At 39.6% G+C, this 26,688-nt stretch overlaps 2 protein-coding genes across 3 annotated transcripts in view; one reads left to right on the top strand and one right to left on the bottom strand.

The window, feature by feature from the left end:
- SMC2 (structural maintenance of chromosomes 2) overlaps nucleotides 1–14,832 on the top strand; it is a 33,488-nt gene extending 18,656 nt beyond the window's left edge. Inside the window, exons 17-25 of the mRNA XM_083351240.1 lie at nucleotides 1,489–1,613; nucleotides 2,786–2,979; nucleotides 7,432–7,575; nucleotides 8,569–8,763; nucleotides 9,848–10,048; nucleotides 10,728–10,844; nucleotides 11,770–11,930; nucleotides 12,880–13,027; nucleotides 14,510–14,832. Of these exons, the coding sequence (XP_083207366.1) occupies nucleotides 1,489–1,613; nucleotides 2,786–2,979; nucleotides 7,432–7,575; nucleotides 8,569–8,763; nucleotides 9,848–10,048; nucleotides 10,728–10,844; nucleotides 11,770–11,930; nucleotides 12,880–13,027; nucleotides 14,510–14,701 (1,477 nt within the window). The 3' untranslated portion in view covers nucleotides 14,702–14,832. The remainder of the gene's footprint in view (nucleotides 1–1,488; nucleotides 1,614–2,785; nucleotides 2,980–7,431; nucleotides 7,576–8,568; nucleotides 8,764–9,847; nucleotides 10,049–10,727; nucleotides 10,845–11,769; nucleotides 11,931–12,879; nucleotides 13,028–14,509) is intronic.
- Nucleotides 14,833–18,573: 3,741 nt separating this feature from the next.
- Nucleotides 18,574–26,688, bottom strand: part of ECPAS (Ecm29 proteasome adaptor and scaffold) — a 95,722-nt gene continuing 87,607 nt past the window's right edge. For both annotated transcript variants that reach the window (XM_083353769.1, XM_083353770.1), the window contains 4 exons: nucleotides 26,360–26,465; nucleotides 25,880–25,968; nucleotides 23,552–23,623; nucleotides 18,574–21,161 (listed from right to left, as the gene is read on the bottom strand). In XM_083353769.1, coding sequence (XP_083209895.1) covers nucleotides 21,022–21,161; nucleotides 23,552–23,623; nucleotides 25,880–25,968; nucleotides 26,360–26,465 — 407 coding nt within the window. In that variant the 3' untranslated portion in view covers nucleotides 18,574–21,021. The remainder of the gene's footprint in view (nucleotides 21,162–23,551; nucleotides 23,624–25,879; nucleotides 25,969–26,359; nucleotides 26,466–26,688) is intronic.

Raw genomic sequence — 26,688 nt, 5'->3', positions numbered from 1 at the left:
GCCCTTTTTGGCTGCCCACTCAACCACCGCTGCCTACCTCTGCCACCACTTGCTGGCCCCAGCTGACCTCCTCTGCCTTCTTCCTCCTTTGGAAAAAAATTCAGAGAAGAGCAACTAAGACGATCCAAGGCCTGGAGACTAAAACATACGAAGAACAGCTGCAGGACTTGGATTTGGCTCGTTTAAAGAAAAGGAAAAACAGGGGCGACATGATAGCAGTATTCCGGTATTTGAGGGGCTGCCACAAAGAAGAGGAGGGGGGGGTCACGTTATTTTCCAAAGCACCAGAGGGCAGGATGAGAAACAATGGTTGATCAGAGAGAGAAGCAACTTGGAATTAAGGAGAAACTACTTGACCGTGAGGACAATCATCCAGCGGAACAGCTTGCCCCCCCAGAAATCGTGGGTGCTCCATCACTGGAGATTTTTAAGAAGAGGCTAGACAGTCACTGGTCTGAGATGGTGTAGGTTCTCCTGCTTAAGCGGGAGGGGGCTGGACTAGAAGACCTCCAAGGTCCCTTCCCGCTGTATTTTATTTCTGCTGTTGATGAAGCCTTCCTGGCCAAGGCAACTGCTGGCCCTTCCTGAGATCTCCTGAGACCTCTGTAATGCAGCAGAAGGCCTTGCAAAGGGCCAGCAGCAGCAGGAGAAAGAAGATGGGGAAGGCCAGCTGAGGGTGGCAGCAGAGCAGAGGATGCCCTAACGGGCAGATGTGGCCGGAGGCTGTTAAAATATCTTCTGCACTCACATGGGGTAAAGGTAAAGGTAAAGGTTCCCCCGCACATGCGTGCTAGTCGTTTCTGACTCTAGGGGCCGGTGCTCATCTCCGTTTCAAAGCCGAAGAGCCAGCGCTTGTCCGAGGACGTATCCATGGTCATGTGGCCGGCATGACTAGATGCCAAAGGTGCACGGAACGCTATTACCTTCCCACCGTAGTCCCTATTTTTCTACTTGCATTTTTACGTGCTTTCGAACTGCTAGGTTGGCAGAAGCTGGGACGAGTAACAGGCGCTCGCTCTGTTACGCGGCACTCGGGATTCGACCTGCCAAACTGCCAACCATGTGATCGACAAGCTCAGCGTCCTAACCCACTGAGCCACCACATCCCATTCACATGGGCTGCCAAGTGCCTAATTTTAATTACATGATTGTGGGGTCAGTGCTATGGCTCTAATTTCAGGATTGGCCACAAGGAATTCATTGAGTGCCGTCGCTCCGAACAGTCAGGAAAGAAATAGTCATTAAGTGAGGACTGCCTCTAAAAGTTTTGCTTTGGGAAGCTGACAGAACTACGCGCACACTTATCAAATGATACCATTGTGCGGCTTCTTGATTATAAATCTGGCAGGATCAAAGCACGACCTTTGTTATGTGTATTTTGGGAATGCTAAGTTCATCGTCAGAAAATAAGGTGGGACATTTTTAAAGGTGTCTTGGTGGAATGTAATATATATATATATATATTAAAAAACTATGACGTCTGTTAAGGTATCGTCAGCTGAAGCAACAATGGGAAATGAAGTCTGAAGAAGCTGACCTGTTACAAACTAAGTTACAACAAAGTACTTATCACAAGCATCAGGAAGAGCTGGATACCCTGAAAAAAACCATTGGTGAGAAGAGAACAATTGTAAATACTATAAAAAACACTGCTGTCTCGAGTTGCACCTCTAGATTTTTCTTCAGGAAAAAAGGTTGCTTCGAACCAGAAGCCTTTAAAACATTTTAAGCAAATAAATGAATCTAAATAGAATTTAACTACAGGTGGACCACAATTAGGACCCGAGTTTCTGTTTTTAAGCCGGGCAGTTTTTAAGTTGTGATGTGCCCAATTTTGCAAACTTTATTGCCACTGTGGTTAAGGAAATCACTGCAGTTGTTCAATGAATCATGTGGTCATTAAGCAAATCCAGCTCCCCCCACCCCCTCCCCTGGCTTTCTTCTTGGAAGCCGGCGCAGAAGGTTGCAAATCGAAATCACATGACCCCAGGACTCTGCAACCATTGTAAATACATGCCAGTTACCAAAGTGCCCAAAATTTTGATTATATGACTGGAGGTGCTACATCAGTTTGTAAACCTGAGGACAGGTTGTAAGTCACTTTTTTTCAACGCCACTGTAAGTTTAAACGGCCACCAAACGGCCATCAAACAGATAGTTGTATCTGTATCGTCACTGTTTTCTTGTCATGTCATTTTCTTGGTACCATAGCCTTATTTTCCCTCAGTGGAGATTAATTTAAGGCAGTGGTGACGAACCTGTGACTCATGTGTCAAAAGATGACAGGTCATGACATTTTGGGCAACAGACGAGTGTTCAGACACAGCTGACAAAACTATTCTCAAAAGCACACGTCATTCTCATGTGATTTCCCCCCCCCCGAGGCTGTGCAGTTTGTGTTGTGTTCTTGTGTGGCTTCCTGAGCAACTGAAAATTGTGTGGCGATAGGGTGTGCTGTCTTCCTTGCTTTTTCTTCAACCTGAATTTAACAAAAGCCCAGATCCGTTAAGCATTTTTTTCCCATATAAGAGTTACTCGTAACAAATACAACTGGCGGTTGTTGTGCTGGAAAAAATTAAAATTTCAGTCCAAAATGGGGGAAAAAGCCATAATTAAAATCATTTGAAAATATTAATGATGAAATTGGCCTGTTCTTTTAGATAGAATAGTTAATATTTAGGGGTGGGTTGTTGTTGTTTTTTTAACATTTGGTAAGGTGCTATTTTGCTTTCTGCTATGTAGCTTTTCTATTTAAAAGCTACAATCAAAACTCTTCTGTTTTTAGAGGAAAGTGAGGAGACGCTAAAGAAAACAAAAGAAGTGCAAAAAAAGGCTGAGGAGAAACTGAAAGTGCTGGAAAATAAAATGAAAAATGCTGAAGTGGAAAGGGAGAAAGAGCTGAAGAATGCCCAGCAGAAACTAGATGGAGCCAAGAAAAAAGCCGATGCTTCCACCAAGAAGATGAAGGAAAAGGAACAGGTAAAAATGCCACTCTAAGGCCAGCTTAGAAAAGAAATAGACTCAACTGGCAAATAGATTCTTTTTTTTAAAAAAAAATTAAATGGTCTATCTGTGCTCAAGTTTCTGAAAACATTTATACTGAAGAAAGAGCAGCTCTGTTTGGTACTTTATCTCATCTCTTGAAATGTAAGTCAGAAGGGACCTTGGAGGTCGTCTAGTCCAACCCCCTGTTCAGGCAGGAGACCCTATACCAGGGGTCCATGAGCCATAAAAGAGCCGAGGTTGCCTACCCCTGCCCTATAGCATTGCAGACAGATGGCTGTCCAATTTCTTCTTAAAAACCTCCAGTGTTCAAGCACCCACAACTTCTGGAGGCAAGTTGTTCCACTGCTTAATTGTTCTATAATTTAACGGCTAAGATTATTTAAATATTACTGTGTTTCCCCAAAAGTAAGCCCTACTCCAAAAATAAGCCCTAGTTTTGAGGCGAGGCACACAGAGCTAGGGCGGGGGTAGGTGGGGGGGGTGGATCTGCCCCAGCTGCCCCGCACCCACTCACCTTGCAGCCAGGCCTCTCCTCGCTGGCCCACTTCTTCTTCTGCAACATCTTCTGCAGCCAGGCCTGCATTTCTCAGTCATAGACCTTTCCGGAAGGCCACTGCAGCCCGAGAACCGAGCTATGGATCCATAGCTCAATAGTTGGCTGCATAGACTTTCCGGAAAGGCCTATGACTGAGAAATGCAGGCCAGAAGGCAGCTGCAGAACGATGCTGATTCTTCGGCCAGAAGAAGCGGACCGGCTGGGTGGGGCTGTCAGTGCCGGAGGTGAGTATAAAAGACATCCCCCGAAAATAAGACCTGGTGCCTCTTTTGGAGGCAAAAAAAAAAACCCAAACAAGACCCGGTCTTATTTTCGGGGAAACACGGTAGGTTGAGGTCTTAGCCACCAGCACTCTCATCTTCTCCCCTCTTCCAATTTTTCACTATTAAAACCGACTTGGTTGAAGGTTCAGCTGCAATGTAAGCTACAGAGAACCCTGTTGGATCAGAAGCTTATCCACAGTTGGGTGGTAACTTGATCCCTTCTGCCTATTGCAGAGATTTCCCCTTGAGATTAAGTAGCCAGCGAGAGCTATTTGTTCTCTGGATCTTCCCAGGGAAAATACAGCATGGTTCTGAGTAAAGGGAAGACGGAGTCTTTACCCAGCTGTGGATTTCAGAGGGAAAAATCGAATGCAAGCCCCTACAGTTTTCATTTCAGAAGTAATTTGCCATTGCCTTTTCCCTGGGGCTGAGAGGGAGGGTCTGGCTCAAAGTCACCCAGCTGATTTTATGCCTAAAGCAGGACTAGGACTTGTAGTTTGTAGCTTGGTGCCTTTGCCACTATACCAAACCGACTCTTGCTATGTAGTAGCAAAAGAAAAGTACTTTATTTTACTTGGGATATATTCAGAATCTGTCCTGATTCCTTACAAAACACTTTTTTCCCTGACTCTCAGCTGATATTTTGGGATGGGCATATTTATTCTTTCGTTAAGATTTGCTCTTGAATCCTAACCCTTGTTCTCTAACCTTACCTTAATTTGTGCTTCTCTTTGCTGCCATTTGTAGACGTTAACTCTGCGTTTGGTGGCGTGCTGCAGGCCCAGGAGTAAGAGAGCTTTTTATTCTTGTTAGTAAAAATTAGACATGATTAAATGGGCCCAAAATATCCAAGAAGTTATTACAATGGATACGTGGGAAAGGATTTGGGTGAGGAACGTAAAATTTACACAAGCTCAAAATCTAAGAGAGAATTTTTACAAAATGTTTTATAGATGGCATTTAGATCCTAAAAAGCTTGCAAGTATGTATCCGAATTATCAGCCTAAATGTTGGAGGTGCGGTGATGAAGATGCAACATATTTTCACATATGGTGGACTTGTAAAAAGGTTAAGGCTTTTTGGATAAAAGTCTGGTGGAACATGCAGAAGATTTTTAAACAGAGGATAAAGTTTTGTCCGCAACTTTTTTTGTTGGGAATAATTACAGATGCTACAGTTGTGGACACTAAGTTGATGTTGAATTTAATTACGGCAGCAAGACTTCTGATAGGTCAGCATTGGAAGAAGGAGGAACTGCCGACTATAGAAGAGTGGACTTTAAAGGTTTCTGACCTGGCAGAGATGGCAAAGATATCGGCTTATTTGAAAGATCACTCGCAAGAACGTTATATTATGGAGTGGAGAAAATGGATTGAGTATATCCAGAATAAATATGGGACTAAGAAGTTTCATGTAGCATTTGAATAAGTCTTCCTTTTTTTCCCTTTCTTTTTTTATATATATTTTTATATATTTTATATTAATAGTGTTTGTAGTTATCCTATATGAGCTAGAGAGTGATAGATTTTAGAGTTTACGGTTGTTAGCATATGGTTGTTTATGATTCTTTTTTTTTTGTTTTTTATACCTTGTACTTAGCTCTGGGAAGTCGGGGGGGGGGAGGGGGGGAGGGGTAAGGAGGGAGAGATAGGGGAGGGGGAGGGGGGTTTGTTAAAGATAAAATGTATGATAAAACTTTTCAATAAAAAAAAAATTAGAGATGAGGGCTTCTAATGCCTTCTTGCAGCCATTCTTAAAGAATGGCTAGGGCAGTAGGAAAAACCCACAAGCACGTATCTTGTTAGAATTCACAGCATTAGGCTGAATAGAAAACAGAAAATTCTAAATGTCCATTTAATTAATTATGATAATTAATGGTAACCTTTAGCTCGGCCTTGTTCAACTCAGAGATAACAGATTTTTATAACTGGTAAAGAAAATCAGTTGGGAAACATCAGAACTGCGAAGTGATAATTCATGAACCAAGTCTGTGGTGTTCTCAAAATTAACCTTTGTACTCTGAACTCAGCCAAGAAATTAAAAGACGCTTGCTCCTGGGGAGGAAAGCCATAGCAAATCTAGACAGCACACTAAAAAGCAGAGACATCACCCTGCCAACAAAAGTGCGTATAGTCAAGGCTATGGTCTTCCCAGTTGCAATGTATGGCTGTGAAAGTTGGACCATAAGAAAGGCTGAGCGCCAAAGAATTGAGGCCTTTTAACTACGGTGCTGGAGAAGACTCCTGCGAGTCCCTTGCACTGCAAGACGATCAAACCGGTCAGTCCTAGAGGAGATCAACGTTGACTGCTCTTTAGAAGGCCAGATTCTGAAGTTGAAACTCAGATACTTTGGCCCTCTAATGAGAAGGAAGGACTCACTGGAGAAGAGCCTAGTGCTGGGAAAGATGAAGGGCAATAGAAGAAGGGGACGAAAGAGAATGAGGTGGCTGGATGGAGTCACTGAAGCAGTAGACATGAGCCTAAATGGACTCCAGAAGATGGTAGAGGACCGGAAGGCCTGGAGGAACATTGTCCATGGGGTCGCGATGGGTCGGACACGACTTCGCAGCTAACAACAACAACAACTTTTTAACTCGCTTGGAAGAGTGCTAGGATGCATATCTACGTATGAGTTGGGTCGCAGCTAACAACAACAACTTTTTAACTCGCTTGGAAGAGTTCTAGGATGCATGTCTGCGTATGAGTTGGGTTTCTGTGTATAAGCCGAATTTAAGAAACTGGCTTTTCTTCTCTTGTTTTGAACTGGTGATGTTATTTATGGCCAAGGGAAGCTTGAGATTTCTTAGAGGTTTGTTGGGGGCCCTTGATATCAGCTTGTTCTGTCTTGCACATAATTTACAATCTGTATTTAATTCGGGCATTACGCTGACCAACAATGGATTTATACAGTACCTCACATGAGAAAGTTTATCTTAAAAATTAAGCTTCACATGCCTTCTTGTAAAAAAGATTCCATATGCAGATTATGTATTAATGTGGTTGTTGTAGTGAGGAGGAGGTTGATGATGATCTCTACTAAGCACATTGGGCTACAAACATATTCCACAGTTTTCGATCTACAGCTACAGTCTCTGCATCCTTCCATTTAAGGTTGATGTCTTTCAGATCTTCCTGACATGTTTGGTGCCAGGTTTTTTTTGGGGGGGCCTTCCTCTTTTTCTCCAACCATCTGGTGGTATCCAATTGATTGCGGTCTTTACTGGATGTTGCTCACTGATGCGGAGCACATGTCCAGCAAAGGACATTCTTCGTTCTGTCACTATCTCAGAGAGTCTTTGGGAAAGATTCCTTTGTGGAATTTTCTCGTTTGTGACGTGGTCCTGATATGAAATAGGAAGAATCCTCCTGAAGCAACAGGAGAAGAAACAGAAGCTACAAGTGAATTCCTGCATTAATGTAACAAAATGGGATTTCTCTCTGAGATCCAAATTTATACCACACCATACAATTAGCTTGAATAAATACTATGTATGCAGCTCTAACCTTTAAACGCTAATTCAGACATCCCGTTGTACTCGGTAGGACTCACTCTCATGTTAGCGTGAATAAGATTACAATGTTAATATCTGCATTTTAATTTTTTAGGAGGTCGAAGCACTTGCTTTGGAGCTTCAAGAGCTAAAACAGGAAGCAGCCTCCTTTGACCAACAGATGGAGGCTGTGAATGAAGCTATTAAGTCAATCCAAGAACAAATTGAGACCATATCAGCTGAGGTAGCAAACAACAAGGTTAGTCTTATTCTGAACTGTTAAAATAAACACTGGATATATTTATTTTTGTCTCACCTTTTATCGCGCACTCAGCCCCGTGAGGTGGATTGGACTGAGAGAGGATGACTGGCCCAAGATCGGTCGGTCAGTTTTCATGCCTAAAGCGGGTTTAGAATTCATATCTCTAGATTTCTAGCCTGATGCCTTAACCTGGAGTCCAAACTGGCTCTTAACCAAATATGTCTTACCTAGCTAGCATTTGCAACTTTTTTTTGGGGGGGGGGAGTTTTTAGGATATTAAATGCTTCTAGTCTTTCACGGTGAACAGGTCATTGTGGCCTAGGTATCCTGTTGGCAAATAATAATAATAATAATAATAATAATAATAATAATAATAATAATAATAATAATAATAATAATAATAATAATTTAATTTCTATACTGCCCTTCTCCCGAAGGACTCATCTTACTGTACTTATTAGAAATTGGTCTATATTTTATATATGGCACTGAGTATACAACTAGAGTGCCAGGTCTTGTCCTCTAAACGGGCCTACCACAGAAGCTCCAACTAGCTAATCCAATTTCTTGCAGTCTTTTAGCAATAGCAACAGCACTTAGACTTGTATACCGCTTTCACAGTACTTTACAGCCCTCTCTAAACGGTTTACAGCAGAGGTCTCCAACCTTTAGGGCACCAGGGACTGGTTCCATGGGCAGAGGTTTTTTCCGTGGACTGGAGGGTGCGTGGTTTTGTGTGCTGCCTGCATCCCGTGGATGGGGCTTTGCTTGTTTATGCGGCTCAGTTGCTGGCATTTTATCCACCTCGGAAGGATGGAAGGCTGAGTCAACCTTGAGACATTCAGAATTGAACTGCTGGCAGTTGGCAGATTTGGCCTGCAGTACTGTATTCTAGCCGCTGGGCCACCACTGCTTTTTAAACTTATTGACCTATTCTTTAGTTTAATAGTAATACGACTGGAGAGATTTTTGTTATTATCTGCTCTCCAGGAATCTGTGAAGAAAGCACAAGAAGAACTGGCAAAGCAAAAAGCAATGGTGCTAGCGCAGGATAAAGCAATTAAAGACAAATCTGCAGAGGCTGTAAAATATAAAGAGCAGAATAATGAATCGCAGCTTAAAATTAAAGAGCTAGAACACAACATCAGTAAACACAAGCGGGAGGCTTTGGATGCTTCAGCAAAGGTAAGTTAATGTTACATCTATTTCTCTACCAACAATTACCATTTCTAATGTTAATATTTCATGTCAGTAGAAATCTGCCTCAAATAGTTCAAAGCATATCCCAAAACTACAGTATAAAACAAGGTATACATTGTTGTTCCTCACAGTCTTGGCTTTGGCCACTGAGACTCTTGCAATAGTTTCCACCCTATTACGGTGCAATTTTTAAATTATGACTGAAGGGAATATTTTTTTTTCATACATGAGGAGAAATTTTATATTAATTGTGTTCAATTTCATTATAGTTAGATTTAAACACCTCCCACACCAGAATGGACTTCCTTGTATTGTTCTCAACCGCCAAAGTGTATTTCTTGACTTGAAATTGTTTGTACCTTCATGTGGTTACCTGACTGGGAAATACCTGTAATTGTGTAGCCAAATCAGCGAACGCTCCATTTAAAATCCCAAACACAAACCGAGTCTGAGGAATTGCATCTTTATTACCTTGGAAAGATGTTGTTACCTAGATGTGCACAAAATATTGCATGGGATGTTGTTAACCTCCAAATGGGCTGTTTCAGTGGGTCTCGGTATGTATGCTTTAAGGCAGGGGTCTTCAAACGTGGCCCTTTTATGACTGGTGGACTTCAAATCCCAGAATTCCTCAGCCAGGCATGCTGGCGGAGGAATTCTGGGAGTTGAAGTCCACCGGTCATAAAAGGGCCACGTTTGAAGACCCCTGCTTTAAGGTGAGGTCTGGAGCTTCTGGCTGATTTGGTGGCTGGAACATTCAGAATGGCTTGTTTCAAGAGCATCTGGTTTTACGGCACAACTGACATTGCTCCTATTAGCATGATGCAGAATGATATTTTCTTCAAAACAGGCAAATGGAGAAAGGAAGGCAAAATCCAGTTTCTTTTTAATTATTTCAGCTCCCAAGAAAGTTGCAGCAGGAATAGTAGTAGACAATGATGCGGAGCCTTGATTGGTGTGCTCCACCCTGCAATCCATAGGGTTCCATGCTGATAACATGGCAGTTGATTTGTGCACTGATTTGCATTTGCAAATGCCTTACTGCTTGTTCCTTTATGTGTATTGGCAGGTAGCTAAAATGCTTACAGACTATGAATGGATATCTTCAGAGAAGCATCTTTTTGGCCAGCCAAACACGGCTTATGATTTCAAAACCAATAATCCAAAGGAAGCTGGCCAGAGGCTTCAGAAACTGCAGGAGAAGAAGGAGAAGCTGGGGAGGAATGTCAACATGAGAGCCATGAATATGCTTTCAGAAGCTGAAGAAAGAGTTGAGTTGCTCTTATTTCATGCCCCACCTTACGCCTTTTGTGCTGCCGTAAACCCACGTTCTTTTCAATGTAGCGTTCTCCAGATTTGGGCAACTAGTTCCACACACACACACACACACACCCCGAAATGGCATACAGTAGATGTCATAGATATTTGGAGAGTTACCATGTTGGAGAGGATTTGTGCATCGTTTCTGACATTGCTCTCAATAATGTGAAAGTTAACATGGTTTTTGTTCATTTGGCAACCTAAGTAGTCTTTGCACGTGCAATTCATCGTTACATGGTTGCTGAAGAAGCCAGAAAGTACCGTCTGGGCAATTTCAGCAAAAATCACTTTTTTTAGTTTGAAACCTCTTGAAATTTCTTAACAGAAGAATAGGCATTCATCAGTAATCCTGTCAGTGAATGCTTATGCAAAACCTCAGTTCTATATATAAAATAAGAAGCCTGGTCTCAGAATGAACTGATGAAATTACATCGAATTAATCTCAGCTCAAATAATAAATCAGTGGTAGCTGGATAGGCATTTACAAAGAAAGGTGTTCTCTGATTAGGTAACAGGGATGTCAAGAAAGACTGACAGATCTTTTTTCCTAGATTAGTCAAAAACAGTTCCTTACACAGCATTGAGCCTGGCTATTCTGTGCCTAATCCTGATGCCCTTTTCTTGTGCAGTACAATGACTTGATGAAGAAGAAGAGAATTGTTGAGAATGATAAATCTAAAATTCTTGCAACAATTACGGAGCTTGACCAAAAGAAAAACGAAGCTTTAAATATTGCATGGAAAAAAGTAAGTCTCTATGCTTCCTAGCCAAAGATTTTACAACAGATTCAAGATCATACTTTATTGCGTTCTTTAAGGAATTAATTAGGATGTACCACTGATAATTATCATCCCACCTACCATGCTTAAAGGTCCAGTCAAAGAAATGTGAGTGAACAAGGGATCATCATTTACCGAATTCCTTAATTGTATTACATGGTGCCTACTAATGCAGGAATGTACATTTGGGTGGCTAGTGGCCTCATTCTGACTAACCATTGATGTGCTGGAACTGCATTTCAAAACGTCGGAGAGATCAAGACCAAAATTAGATGTGATTTCATTTTAGTTAAAACTAGGTACAGTTAAAATATTTATTCTCCAAGTTTTTCATAAGGGGGACGTCACTTTTGGAATGGCTGTAGGGATCATTCACATGAACTCAAATTGAACATCTCTGCTAGAGGGTTCAACTCCTCCTTTGTTGTTGTTAGTTGCGAAGTCGTGTCCGACCCATCGCAACCCCATGGACAACATTCCTTCAGGCCTTCCTGTCCTCTACCATCTTCTGGAGTCCATTTAGGCTCACGCCTACTGCTTCAGTGACTCCATCCAGCCACCTCATTCTCTGTCGTCCCTTTCTTCTCTTGCCCTCAATCTTTCCCAGCATTAGGCTCTTCTCCAGTGAGTCCTTACTTCTCATTAGGTGGCCAAAGTATTTGAGTTTTAGCTTCAGGATCTGGCCGTCTCAACTCCTAAATACACACAAATCCAACTCGGAGGAATAATTTAAGAATTCCCTGGAGCATATTTAGGCCTATTTGGGAATCAGAAATTAATTCACATAATGTTGCTAGGCTAAAATTGGCTACATTTTGAATCGGGGCAGATTCCATGATATACCTTGGATGCAAATTAATTTATCTAATGACAGAATTGTTCAATTTACTAGGTAAATGAAGACTTTGGATCCATTTTCTCCACACTTCTGCCAGGGGCCAATGCTATGCTGTCGCCTCCTGAAGGGCAGACAGTCCTTGACGGGTTGGAGTTTAAAGTTGCCCTGGGGAACACTTGGAAGGAGAATTTAACTGAATTAAGTGGAGGCCAAAGGTTAGTACGGTTTTTTTGAAGCGCAAACAAAGTAAGACAACTTGGGCTTGAAGATTTTCTTTTTAATTCTTGTAGCATTTCTCCAAAAGTGTAGAAAGATCATGGGTAGTTTGAATGCCACAAATATAAAATGCCTATGTCCAGAGAAAGAACTAAAGTGTTTGGAGGAGGGTTACTTCGAAGCATATACTGGGTACCTGAACCATAATATATTATTGGTCGAAGGTCTTCAGGATTGAATGACATGTAAATGAAGTAAAAGAAATAAATTGGAAAATTTTCTGTCTTTAGCTACACTGTGGAACTTGCTGGTTTTTTTTTAATTCGATTTATATACCGCCCTTTTCCCGAGGGACTCAGGGCGGTTTACAGGGCAAATTAAAACAGTGCAATGTACAAATTAAAATAAAATTAAATTAATACACCCAAAAGACTTTAAAATTTAAAACCTTAAAACCCCTCAGTCCAGGCCGGCTAACTCAAATAGCCAGGTTTTTGACAGATGTTTTAAGTCTAATGTTTATTCCTGGAAGAACATACATTTATCCACAATATGAATTCCAACTTGAAACTGTGCCTCATACTCTGTAAATTTGAACATTTTAAAAAAATGTTTTCCTACACCTTTTGTGTTACAATGACAAAGAAACTGCGAATGTCACCAGGGTTATACTGTACGTACACTCAGACTAAGATGAAATAAAATTTATTCTGCATACAAAGAGGGGAGGCAAAAGCTCAAAGGAGAAATTTAAAAAAATAGACTCTTATCAAGAGCCCAGCTTGATAGATATAACGTAAAAAGAATTATTCTTAAAAACGTTATAAGTATTTTTTTTCAAGAAATTATACTGATTAAAAAAAACAAGACATTTTCTTTGATGGTAGCATTCTGATGGGATTTTTTTTGTATGGTTCTTTTATTTAAATATATATATATATATTTTAGATCCCTTGTAGCTTTGTCCTTAATTTTGGCCATGCTTCTCTTCAAACCTGCTCCAATTTACATCTTGGATGAAGTGGATGCGGCCCTTGACCTTTCTCATACTCAGAATATTGGGCAAATGCTTCGGACCCATTTCAGACACTCTCAGGTAATAAGTTAACAACAATTTAGCAAAAGTATATTCTGCACTAATTTTGGAAACTTCTCTTTTTCTCTATTTACCACAGACAAACATTTCCTCCTGAATTAATATTCTCTGTTTTACAGGCAAACGGCTCATATGTCTTTGCTCCAGAACTGAATACCTCATTCTCCTAGACCTAGGTTGTCATTCATATATAAGACAAATGCATTTTTTTATATTCTCAGCCTCTGAAGGTCTGCCACTGCGGTACTATATAGTACATGAGCAATAGAGGAGAAAATGAGTCCATTTCGTGTGAAGATACAATTTGCCTAAGACATATTTCATTTTAGTTGCTATAAGTCATCTTATAATTTACTATATTTTTATTTCTCAAGAGTTTAGTTGTGGGGTCAAATCTAATTGGAACTTGAATGGGGAGACCATCAGGAAATCTCAACCCTGTAGACTAGGCTGCAGAGTAAAAAAAAAAAAGTGCTAAAGTAGCAAACCAGTTTCATATTGTTGTAATTCATGGAATCACTGGGAGTGCCTCTTTTGAAAGGGTCTCTGCCTTTAATTTAGTGGGTCATTTGTCAGCATCTACAGGTAGACTTCAATGACGCTAATTGGGACCAGAATTTTCAGTGGTCACAAACACGATGCCACGTGTCTGCACCGCTTAGCAACACAGTCCTACCATCATTAAGCAAGGACCTCACGAGTTATGTGAGAACCTCATGTGACCAAATTCCTGCCACCCCCAATGATTTAGCTTATTGGAAAGACAGCAGGGAAGATTGCAAATTGTCATCACATGACCCGGGGGGGGTACAGAGATGGGCAGAATCTTGACAACCAGTTGTAAGTACCACTCATTGTCATCACAAGTTCAGTTTCTGAACAAATTATTAAACAAGGACCATCTACACAGTTACACTTTGCTGTCCCTGTTTTTTTAATGCATTCTCTTACATGGTACATAGAGGCATAGGTATCTTTCTCTTGGTATCATGCTATATTCTGGCTATTTTACTTCAGCAGGTGAAGTATTCATTTCCAATATCCTAAATAAAAAATTAGTTATGTTTCTTAAAGAGACTTTTTTTTGTCCAAAATAGATTACCTTCCTGTTGCATACTCCTTGGATACTGGCAGAGTTGTGAACTATTAAAAAAAATTTTTTTTAATTAGGGGCTCAAAAAGATAACATTTTTGAGAGTGTTTCAAACTCTGCAAGTATAGACACAAATAATTTAAATACATGCATGAGACATGCATTATTTAAGCATCTTGTTTGTTTTCACATGCTACGGCGGTTCCCAGCCTGGATAAAATTTGTACATTAACATTTTGATAATATTTTGACTTTTTTATCTGCTTCCGATCTAGTACCCAGATAAAATGTTTTTTTTTATTGCTCCAAATCCAAGAGTTTGAAAATGCTATGTTCACCTGAAAGCCTAGTTTAAAGGTTTAACATGGTTTTTTTGTTCTTTCTTCTAGTTTATTGTGGTTTCACTGAAGGATGGTATGTTCAACAATGCAAATGTATTGTACAAGACCAAATTCTTGGATGGTGTTTCTACTGTGGCACGATATACACAGGGTCAGAATGGACAGAGTGGAGCTGCACAACAAAGAAGTGATAAATTAAACAAGAAAGAAAAGAGAGCGAAAATACCAGTGGATATTTGAAAAATGTTTGCAGCTTGGCAGTTTGCCTATGTTTTAAAAGAGAAAACGGGATGCAATTAAAATATAGAAATGCCTCTTCCTTAGCATAGCAATAATCCATATCTCTATAGAGTACCGAGATTATCTGCATTTATCAGCTTGGGGTACAGAAGGGTTAATCCATGTTGCTCTTTTTCTTAATTTAGATTAGAAATATTTTAAAGACTTGTAAATATCTCTTCTATTTTTCCCCCCTCATTACAAAAAAGCTTGCATTTGTTTAAGAAAAAAAATCACACCCCATAAAAGCTACCAGTTTCCATAAAGCAAACTACTTACTGGCCAGTAAGTATAAACCATATAAAAATAAATAATACATAATCAGAAGACTATAAAATCGTGTACTGGTAGGTAACATTGTCTGACTCCAAGCTCTGTGCTCGTTTTAAATTTAAATGTGTGATTTTGTATAGCAGCAAAATCTGTCGTTATATATTTGTATTAGTAATAAAATCCTCTCAGATACTGCCTTTATTTGCTGTTGGGTTTCCTTAGTTTTATTTACTAAAAGGTAAAGGTTCCCCTGCACATGCGTGCTAGTCGTTTCTGACTCTAGGGGCCGGTGCTCATCTCCGTTTCAAAGCCGAAGAGCCAGCGCTTGTCCGAGGACGTCTCCGTGGTCATGTGGCCGGCATGATTAGACGCCAAAGGCACACAGAACGCTGTTACCTTCCCACCGTAGTGGTCCCTATTTTTCTACTTGCATTTTTACCTGCTTTCGAACTGCTAGGTTGGCAGAAGCTGGGACGAGTAACAGGTGCTCGCTCTGCTACGCGGCACTCGGGATTCAACCCGCCAAACTGCCGACCTTCTGATCGACAAGCTCAGCATCCTAACCCACTGAGCCACTGCGTCCCTTTTATTTACTAGAGGAACCTAAAAGTAGATTGCTATGTGAGCAAGCTGCTTTAGTGCTTTACCTGAAACCTTTTTAATTATTATCTCAAGAGTTGGAGGCCCCAAACTAATAGAAAAATGGTCTTTTTGGAAAGCAGGAAATGGCTGAAGGGAAGGCTGCTTTAACTGTAACTTTTGCCCATGTGAATGAATAAATGAATGAGGCCGAAGTGCATTGCATGCCAGGAAGGCAAGAGAGTGAGGAGCTGCATCTTCATTTGAAACATGTTTCATGTCAGACCGATTATCCTCACAGCCGTTTTGTGAGGATCTGATCCACTCTCACAATTACCAGCAGAAAAGACAAGATTCCCTATTTAAGACTAAAAAATGTTTAACTGCTCATATCTTAAGTTTTATATGGGCAGTTTGAGTGGCCAGTGCCTGTGAAGCAGGCCACCTTTCTTTTGACCTGCCCTTTTGGAGAAGGAAAAAAAAGTCACCAATTTTATGTAGCCTTAATGACTTACCAAGAATTGGCATTAAATGGTGGGACAGTTTATCACCTTTGACTAATGTAGCAAATCCTGCCTTTCATATTGGCTGAGTCGATATGCATAACTTGTGTTATGGTTTATTCAATCCAAATTTAGATATTAAGTAGTATACATGGCTTAAATATGTGTAACATGCTGGTCTAAAACTGGTTAGCATGATCTCAGGTTCAGCATATTTTTAGTCTATAACAGGGACCTTTTAGGAATTTGTGGATTCTGGTACATTTACCTGGAGTAATGATGCATCTAATCTTTTATTAGGTGAATTAAATGGAACTCTAATTCTGTTCATAGCAGCCACTATATTAACACTTAATTAAAAGTTTTGAGGATAAAATTATTTTTCAGTTTTACACTGCCACCTTGCCCTGGTCCTCACTTGAGAGAATGGAGTCAAACCCATCAGCTTCTTTTAAAAAGTTATTACAGATAACGCTTTAGACTACAAAACAACTTAAAATCGTATAAAGCCATTTTTTAAAATACCCAATGATAACATTAGTTTGCATTGGGGAAACCTTCACAAATAGGTTTTCCAGCATTATGGACTTCTCAAAGGAGTTAGGTTTTTGCCTTGATTGTTCACATGTAATCGACTCATGTTCAACTCCTACCTGAGGTAGGACAAGCAGCAATGGCTGGAAGTTTGTCAGAGGAAAATCCAACATGGAACTAAGGAGGAATTTCCTGACAGAACAATTAATGCATGGGTGTCAAACTTGGTTGTGTCACGTGATGTATCGTGACATGTGACGTTTGCCTTTGCGGAGCTGGGATGGGCATGGCCTGCGTGTGATGCATCCAGCCCATGGGCCGCCAGTTTGACACCCCTGAATTAATGGAACAGCTTGCCTCCCTGAACCGTGGATACTCCAACACAAAGTTTTAAAGAAAAAAATGGACTAACATTTGTCCAGGATGGCATAAGAACTCCTGCCTTGGGCAGGGAATTAAGACAAGCTGCCTTTCAATCCTCTGATTCTATGATTCCAAAATCAACCCTTCTCATGAACTAAAGGTAAAGGTTCCCCTGCACATGTGTGATAGTCGTTTCCAACTCTAGGGGCCGGTGCTCATCTCAGTTTCAAAGCCGAAGAGCCGTGGTCATGTAGCCGGCATGACTAGACGCCAAAGGCGCACGGAATGCTGTTACCTTCCCACCGTAGTGGTCCCTATTTTTCTACCTGCATTTTTACGTGCTTTCGAACTGCTAGGTTGGCAGAAGCTGGGACGAGTAACAGGAGCTCGGGATTCGACCCGCCAAACTGCTGACTTTCTGATTGACAAGCTCAGCGTCCTAACCCACTGAGCCACCGTGTCCCTTCTCATGAACTACCTATGTGGAATTAAAAATATTTTAAATGCAAGCAAGAATTAATACAGCCTTTGGCATTCACAAGAAAGAAATCAAGGGATAATTGGACTGGCAGGAACCGGGCTGTAAAGAACATGAAGAGACACCACATAATCCTCAAAATGGAAACCCCGACGTAAGAGGAACAGTTCAGCAAAGTAGAGATAATCCACACTGTAGGCTCTTTCTAGCAACAGAATCACCAATTATTCCAAGAACGCTCATGTTCCTTTTTTTATTTAATGTTTCTCCTTATCCAGGAAAAAGTTTTTAGTCAATTCATGTACATACTCAACATCCAGATACAAAAATTCAATGCACTGAATTTAATGAAGATCTTGCGACATTAGAAATCTTTCAACATAAAACAGTTTTGTAAAGTCAGCAGGGGTATTATAGTGTCAACTTTTCACACTTTAATCCAGGTATACAAAGCAGCATTATATAACAGCACAGATGCCTGTATTTGGGCAATAGTGTTTTATAGTGCAATTGTTTTCAGAGGAAACTCCAAAGGCCATTTTTTCCTTTTCAAGTTCACAAATTTAACAAGGGACAAGTACCTAGCCTCTAAATAAAATAAGTTGTGGTTTCTCAGAGAGGCGCCTTTTTTGTTAATAAATTTGGAAGAGGGAAAACAAATCTCAAAACTATTTAAAATTATACTTTCAGCAAATTTCTCCCCCCCCCCCCGCCCCCCAGGTCTTCAGCATAAAGTACACAACATTTTCACTTGGAAACGTCTGGCACAGCATTTGCTGCAAACTTGGATTTTACACTTCTCAATACTGAAGTTCTTGCTTGAAAAGTCTAGAGACTTAGCACTTTTACAATGGTCATGGCTTCTATAAAACACTCAAGGAAAAAAGGCAACAATTGACATTCCTGCTTAGTACAAAAAAAAAGGTGCTGCTGAACAACAGAATCACAGATCTTGTACCTACTACATTCAGTGTTATTATTATGGTTCTGCCCGGCAGTCAGTAGGAAGCTGCCTTCTATGACACATCAAATTCTTTTAAACCAGTTTATGGTACTTTACCAGTTTTTAATTACAGGTATTAGAGAAGGCTATTTTTTAAAAAAAAAAGGCAGTCCAATGACATAAACAATTTCTTTTGCTTATTTCAAATTCTTAACGTATTCCAGCAGCTCTAAAAACATGACGGGACATCAAGAATGGGATCCCACTGTCCCTCTTGAGGTAACATGAATATGAGAAGAGAGTTATTTATGCTTTTGAATGTCTGGGCAGCAGCATGCAACAATCTCCAGATTCCTTTTCCTGGAACCTACTGGATTTTTGAAGATGGAAGGTAACCACCCCCAACCACAGCTGGCAAAGAAGAAAGGTGGGACACAGCAGCATTCCCTATTTCAACTCCAGAGAAAGCAAACCTGTCGGGGACTGAGAGGCCTTCATGTCTGAGAATCACAAGTTTCGCTAATTCTACTCAGAACATACACCTTGTTCATTTGCATCTATAGTATAATCATACAGCACAAAAGCACTCCCTCAGAAAAGTTAAGAATTTCTCAATTTTTACTGGAAAAATCATTCCAAGCTTGGATATGGGGTATTAGGATGCAAATCTAAGGCAATTATGAAGTTGCAGTGATTGTGTCAGCTCTTAGATCTGTATAATAATTGTTAATGCAACAGTCAAGATGTATATAGATAACAATTTTGAGAATTTTAAAAATCCCAAAATATTGGTGAATAAACTAACCCACCGGCCCCCAAATTTTGAGCACCAGGGACCGGTTCCCACAGACTGGAGGGGGAGTGGTTTTGCATGTTGCCTGCATTCCACACATAGGGCTTTGCTCGTTTGTGTGGCTTGGTTGCTGGCATGCTGTGGCCCAGTGGTAGTCCATGGACCAGGAGTTGGGGACCCCTGAACTAACCCATCTGACGGTTTCTGGGTAGCTTCAAAACTCACTGATGGTCTGGCCTAATCTCAAATACTACAGGAGTAGCCCCCCAAGTATATAGTTTACTTCAGAGGTCAACTTTGTATGTTCCAAAATTCTTACATGTAAGAATTTCATATAGAAATCAAGACGTCCTACATCTAGATCTTCAAAGCCCACAATTTATTTAGCATGAAAAATCTATCAGTAATATATTGAATCTTACATAATACTTTCTCTTATCTGTTTAATATAACTCTACAAACCTTGCAGAAAACCGATTGTGATGTTATCCAATTTCACTAAGAAACCTTTATTAAAACTGGAGCAAATGCTGGTTTTTTAGACAATTGCAAGAACAGAGTTGACAACATTTTTACTCTGATGCATGCAATGTCAAAACATACAGCAAAAATCAAAAGTACCTTCTAGAAAGAAGATGCAAATGCTGGGAGTGAGGCTAATAATGTTTTAGCAGCACAATATTATTTTATTTAACAATATTTCCCCAAATAAGTAAGTGGTTATTGTTGTGAGAGGGTTAATTCAACTATGAATTCTTCCTTGGAAAATGTAGAAAATTCTTTAAAAACATACCTTTATGTAAGGTCTTACAAACCTAACTGCTCTATTCACCCTTATATCCAGACAATTAAAGTGCTTTCTTGTGTGCATTTCTATCCAGAAGTCACATCTTTTAATGTGGGAAGGCATAGGTTTTTCCCCCAAATCTTATAGACTGTTTATATGAGATGAAGTGATATTTATGGTCCAAAACAACCATCACTTACTAGTGGCATTCCCAAAACAGAGGCTGGGACCCTTTAAGGGAGGCATATCCCACCCACGGCCCACGGGCCATATGCAGCCCCGCATAGCTAATATTGCGGCCCACAAGGTCTTAAACTTTCAAAGGAAGTTTGTTATTTTTATACATGAACTATATTTTATATGCAGCCCAAAACAATTTCAACGCTAAAAGGTTAGACACCCATGCTTTAAGGTTTTGATAGGGCTACAAGGTTTGGGATAATAAAAATCCAGGTACTCACTAGCTGCAATAAAAATATATACAAAACTCTTAACTCTTTGCTGCCCTCTAATATTTTGGGCAAAATTTTCTTTTTTGTACTATTATTAGTAATGATACCAATGATAACACTGCCATCATGACATAATACTGAGTTAGCCCACATGAAATCCACAAAAAGTTTGCTCTCTGGTGTTTTTGCAATGGTTTTCATTCATTAGATGTATACAATAAGGGCCATTGTTGTGTAAAGTAAAGATTTCCCCAAATCTAACTCACAAACAAGGTGCTTTTTCGCAAGCGGAGAATTTCAAAAAATATCCTTACGTAGCTTGGGTATTTTTTGCTTAATACTTTCAAGGCTTGCATTTTAAGTACGTAAACTGCTTCGTAGGTTGTTATTGTTGCTTTTAAGAAAAAAAGGAAATAATGGGGAAAAGAATCAAGGTGTTCTTTATTTCAGCCAGGGAATTTACGCATGCTACAAAAACCATCTTTACTTTTCCTCTATGTAATTCGGAGCTCATTGCACTTTTTTTTTTGCTTGCTTGCTTGCTTTGTTTCACATGGAACTTGATTGGTATCCAATTCAATCAAGATTTTCTAAAGTTTTCTTTAATAAAGATGCTTTTTCTTGTAGTTCAGGCCTACTGTCCAAAGTCAATGCTGTTAAAGAGCCAATGAGGACTTCTCTACTTGCAGTGCTCAGGCTTTCCCACTGTTTGGATTCTACACAAGAAAAAGGAAAAGAAGGGATATCGTCATCCACCTTTCCGATTGCATTTTCAGCTAACAGCTCTTAGAATGGATTTTAATAATTAAAATACAATTTTAATCACTAACATACTCATATCACTTGATAAATGGTGAAAAGACAGTTGACCTAAGCGTTCCCCCCATCAAATTTCAATTGATAATAAGTTGGAAGGGACCTTGGAGGTCATCTAGTCCAATCCCCCGCTCAGGCAGGAAACCTTATACCATTTCAGACAAATGGCTGTCCAGTCTCTTCTTAAAAACTTCCAGTGTTGGAGCATTCACAGCTTCTGGAGGCAGGTTGTTCCACTGGTTAATTGTTCTCGCTATCAGGGAATTTCTCCTTAGTTCTAGGTTGCTTCTCTCCTTGATTAGATTCCATCTGTTGCTTCTTGTCCTGCCTTTGGGCACTTTGAAGAATAGGTGGACCCCCACTTCTTTGTGGCAGTCCCTGAGATATTGGAACACTGCTATCATGTCACCCCTCGTCCTTCTCTTCGTTAAACTACACATACCCAATTCCGGCAGCCGTTCCTTATATGTTTTGGCCTCCAGTCCCCCAATCATCTTTGTTGCCCTTCTCTGTACCCTTTCTAGACTCTCAACATCTTTTTTACATCACGGTGACCAAAACTGATGCAATATTCCAAGTGTGGCCTTACCAAGGCATTATAAAGTGGTATTAACACTTCAATTAATTAACAACAATTAATTAATTGATTAGACTAGTGATTAAAGCCCCAGCTAGAATAATGCAACATTGCTCTGCTTAATAGTGATGAAAATAACAGCATATAATTTTTTTAATGTTTGATCACCCGTTGAAGGACAACTTCGGCTATTTTGTAGAATTACAAATTGAAATAAAAACTACAATAATTTAAAATTTGTGTTAATATTTTATCCATTTAGAGTACATGGAATCAATAAGAATTTTGGATGTAAAGGATGTAATGGAAAACAAACTTGCATTGAAATATTCATTCAAACCCACTTATATTAAAATATACATTCAATAATTAAATCTTAAGAGTCGTGTTCTTTTCCTAATTATAGGCATTAAAAAAATCTATGTGAAATAAACTGTTACAAGAATGTTGAGGCACAAAGAAAATACTCCTTTAATATTTACTCTTCTTTTTCTCAATGAATCAAAACCATTCTCTCCTTAGATGACTTAAGTTCCATACAGCATTTGAATAGAGATGTGTAAAATATTTATAAGAGCCGGGTGGCACAGTGGTTAGAATGCAGTATTGCAGGCTAATTCTGCCAACTGCCAGCAGTTCGATTCTCACAGGCTCATGGTTGATTCAGCTTTCCATCCTTCCAAAGTCGGTAAAATGAGGACCCAGATTGTTGATGGCAATATGCTAATTCTGTAAACCGCTTAGAGAGGGCTGTAAAGCACTGTGAAGCAGTGTATAAGCCTAAATGCTATTGCTATTGCTATGCTTAGATCTCAGTCAGTTGTTTTTTGTTCTGGAACTTGTTTCTGCCAAACTGCAGTTAATCCAAAATAGTTTGACTCAAATTTATGAAACACGATCAACTTTTGTTTCAAGAGAAAACTTATTTTCCACTGTGTATATATATCCCTACTTTTGAACCACAGCCTTAGAATCAGGTTACACAATAACCTGGGTTATGCCCAAGCCCCCATCTAAAAGTTAGGGCAGCATGCCTGACTGAGCTCAAAACAAATTAATGACCAGAGAATCCCATTCAGGATTAGAATTAGAATTAGGGCTAATAATGCCTCATCCAAAATGTAGAAATCCATTACATTTATAACTGTTAATAGATTTGATCATTTTTGGCACTATTCAAAGTATTACTTTAATGATCGATTCTTGAAATGTTTGCTATTTTTAAAAATGCAAAGTTCATCTAGATCTTAAAGCAGTGGGCAAGCTGAACCAATTTTGCCACGTGGCATAGTCTATTGTCTTTCAAATTAATTTCTATGTTTTTTTTATTGCAAATGTATCTGTGGTGTTCTAGATACAACTAAGGATAATGGCAAATTTTCTATGTCCTGAATTTCTTTTTCAAAGTACAATGCTATGTTTCTTCCCTATTGAAACTCTCCTATTAATTAAATTTTCTAACTTGGCCTCATCTCAAATATGCAAAACATATGCTTTTCAGAATATCAAATCTTTTTTAAAAAAAAATAGTTGCAAAAGAAAATAAAAACAAGCGTGATTATGCCAAGCAACTGATTTGCATCTTAAGTTACAAAACAGGAATCGGATTGGCCAAAATTGTTCTTTAAAACAAAATGGGATACAATCCTGTCCTCCAGCATTCAGCCTTTTGATTTAAGGAATAATCTTAATTTTCAGAACTGTAATTCTTACCTTCAAGTTTAGTGAGCAGGACCTCTATTACTGATAAAGCTTCAGTTCTTATGGAAGTGTAACTTTTATTCTCTAATGGAATAAGATTTACATTTAAAATGGTAAATAGAAATTATGTGTATAACAACACAGTTTTATGCCAGAAATACTAACAAGAATTTATATAACTTGAGAGAGGCATACAATATCTCAATTTTTAATTTCTCCTAACCTCAATTCTATCATATATTTAATAATAATTGATTGCATTATTATTAAATAATATTGTTGAATTATTCTTCAAATAATGTTATTTGAACAATGACAAATAAATGGATTTTGGATGGAAATGAACTTGCAAAGGTAAGTAACAGTTGCATGTCCAGATGATTTCCAATGACTGGCTTATACATTATCCACATAAAGTTAATAGTAATGTAGATGATACTTCTGGTCTAAGTTATTCTGTGTGTTTTCATAATGTTTTGGGAACTCTCCACCAAAGAGTAATTGATGCTAGCTAAGACAAAAACGAACTTTGACATAACTTATAGTTTACAGGTAATATGATTTAAGGTAAACATAAGTCATGTAATTTACTTCTTCGTCTGCTCTCAATAATTCTCTTGTTTTTTCAGATTAATAATGATAAATTAGTATTGCGTTTGCAATCCCTAAGGGCTTCACCCTAGCTTTTTGTAGGCTGCATGAAGCCCTGGGTTCTCAAATTATCAAATCTGTGTCCTAATATAAAAAAAAGAGGATAGCAGGTACATACAGTCCTCTGCATCATTAAAGTTTCTTTCTTTTTTAATAAAAATATTGTCTTAGCAGTATCAAATGCTATATGGACAGAACTTTAAATCATATCAAGCTACCTCTTCATACTGTGTCATGGACAAATAGCTCTTGGCCTTTGTGGGCTGACCTCCCTACATATACAAAGTAATCCTCGACATAACGACCACAATTGAGCCCAAACTTTCTGTTGCTAAGCAAGACAGTTAAGGGAATTTTGCCCCATTTTACAACCTTTCTTGCCACAGTTGTTAAGTGAAAATGACATCCCCACCGACTCTGCTTGTCAGAAGGTTGCAAAAGGGGATCACGTGACCGCAGGCTACTGCAACAGTCATAAATATGAATCAGTTGCCAAGCGTCTGAATTTTGACCACGCGATCTTAGGGACGCTGCAGTGGTCATAAGTGTGAAAAACAGTTGTCACTTTTTTCAGCGCGTCGTTAACTTTGAATGGTCACTAAATGAACTGTTGTAAGTCAAGGACTACCTGTATTGTAGAGAGCAAGGAATATGACCAGGGATATGCATGCTCCACTGCCAAGATTAAAACAATTTTTAAACCTAGAGTGTCCAGGTAACATGTTTGATTTGTTTGGAAGTGTCTCAGACAAAGACCTTCCTGATCCTGAACTATAAGGAGGAAGAGGTACTGCAAAATCAGATTTGCAAGATTCTGCTATTTATTTATTTATTTATTTTGGGGACTTATATGCTGCCCTATCTCCCAAAGGACTCAGGGCGGCTAACAACAATAAAAATACAATAATATAAAAGTTAAAAAGAACTTTGACATGTTGCTTGCAATGTCATTTCTGAACCCCTTTACCCCTGATGGCATGGTCAAAGTTTAAGAACCATCATAAGTATCATCCAACACCAATTGTCTGCTTTAACATGACCAGGAAGGGACCCCCAAGGAGAAATAACACATTTAGTAGGTTCAATTCTCAAAGCCTTCCACTCCCTACATAATACAGCAAAAAAGGGTATTACAGTTGCAAGAAAAAGTATGTGAACCCTTTGGGATTACGTGGAGTTATTTAGCCATTCTCAATAAAAAAAATAACTTACAGGATACTTAAATTTCATGGCTCTGGTCTATCTAGTGCGTCTGACAATAGGTAAGACAGGGACAATCTTTCTCTCTTTGTTAGAAAGTTGTGAAGAAGCAGAATGATGAAATTCCAAACTTTCTCACATCTATCCAATGAGCAAAGCATCCAAATAAGAAAACATCTTAAAGACACGATATGGATATACATAAATCCTGCTACGCTGGTCAATAATGCTTGATCAGTCGGCTGCCACAACGAATCTTTGGAAGATTCTATTTAGTTAAATTTAAGTTTCAAACAATAAATGTTCGAGAACAGGGCAATTTTAAAATCTTATCTGGTCATACAGGAAATGCTACTTGCATCAAGCAAATAACCTTTCCACGAGCGAGTCAGGAAACATGAAAAGCGTGAAATAGACCACTCTCTCCTTTGCTCATTAAACTTTAGAACGAGTGGGCAAAGAAAGCACATGACTGTAAAAGACATTTACCTAGCGAGTGAGTGATGGAGGAACAGGTCTCCAACAATATTCTTGTCAAAGCCTCAGGGTCAGAGTGTTCTGCTTCAAACAATAATAACCTATCAAATGGAAGAATATAAGCATCATTCTTTTTTCAAAGAGCCCAGGGCCTTACTGTCTTAAAATTCCACCCGAGGCAGTTGCAATCATCAGAGGCCTTCCATGTGGCTGTTGCAAACACCAAAGATGCTACACAGTCAAAGTTATTTGGTGAGCCTTGTGGAACTTGAAATTTCAATCCCACATACATTGCTCTTTACTTAAAACATGTCAGTTTCCCCATGCCAGTCAGGGGAAGCAAGTAGGGAGAAGAGGCAATGAGATCCACAAAGCTCGGGGAAATGATTTTGAATCTCTCCCATCTCTACATGATACTGTGGGGGGTGAGGGAGGGGGGGACTGAACAAACAAGAACAAAAGCAGCAGCTCCGGCACCCACAGAAAACTTACCCTTGGAAAAAAGCCTTCATGGCTTGGAGAACGCCAAGCTGTACTTTCCAGGTACCAAGTCTCAGACGCTCACACATTAATCTGCACAGCTCTTGTCGATAGCAGCCTTTTTTTATTAAAAAGAGAGAGAGAGAGAGAGATATCAAAATATAGACCAGACATGTCAAACACAAGGCCCGGGGGCCGGATCCGGCACACAAAGTGGTTTCATGCGGCCCGTGAAGCCATCCTGGAAACAGTGAGGGAATGGCCCCCACTGCCTTGGCCCCGGCCCAGAGACCCTCCTTCTGCCAGAGACCCTCAGATCTGTCCCACTCCTGCCCAGGCCC

This window comes from Vipera ursinii (assembly GCF_947247035.1).
Source record: "Vipera ursinii genome assembly, chromosome: 2".
NCBI classification, from domain to species: Eukaryota; Metazoa; Chordata; class Lepidosauria; order Squamata; family Viperidae; genus Vipera; species Vipera ursinii.
The sequence above is the reverse complement of the archived record's forward strand: the minus strand, read 5'-3'. Positions and strand labels throughout refer to the sequence as shown.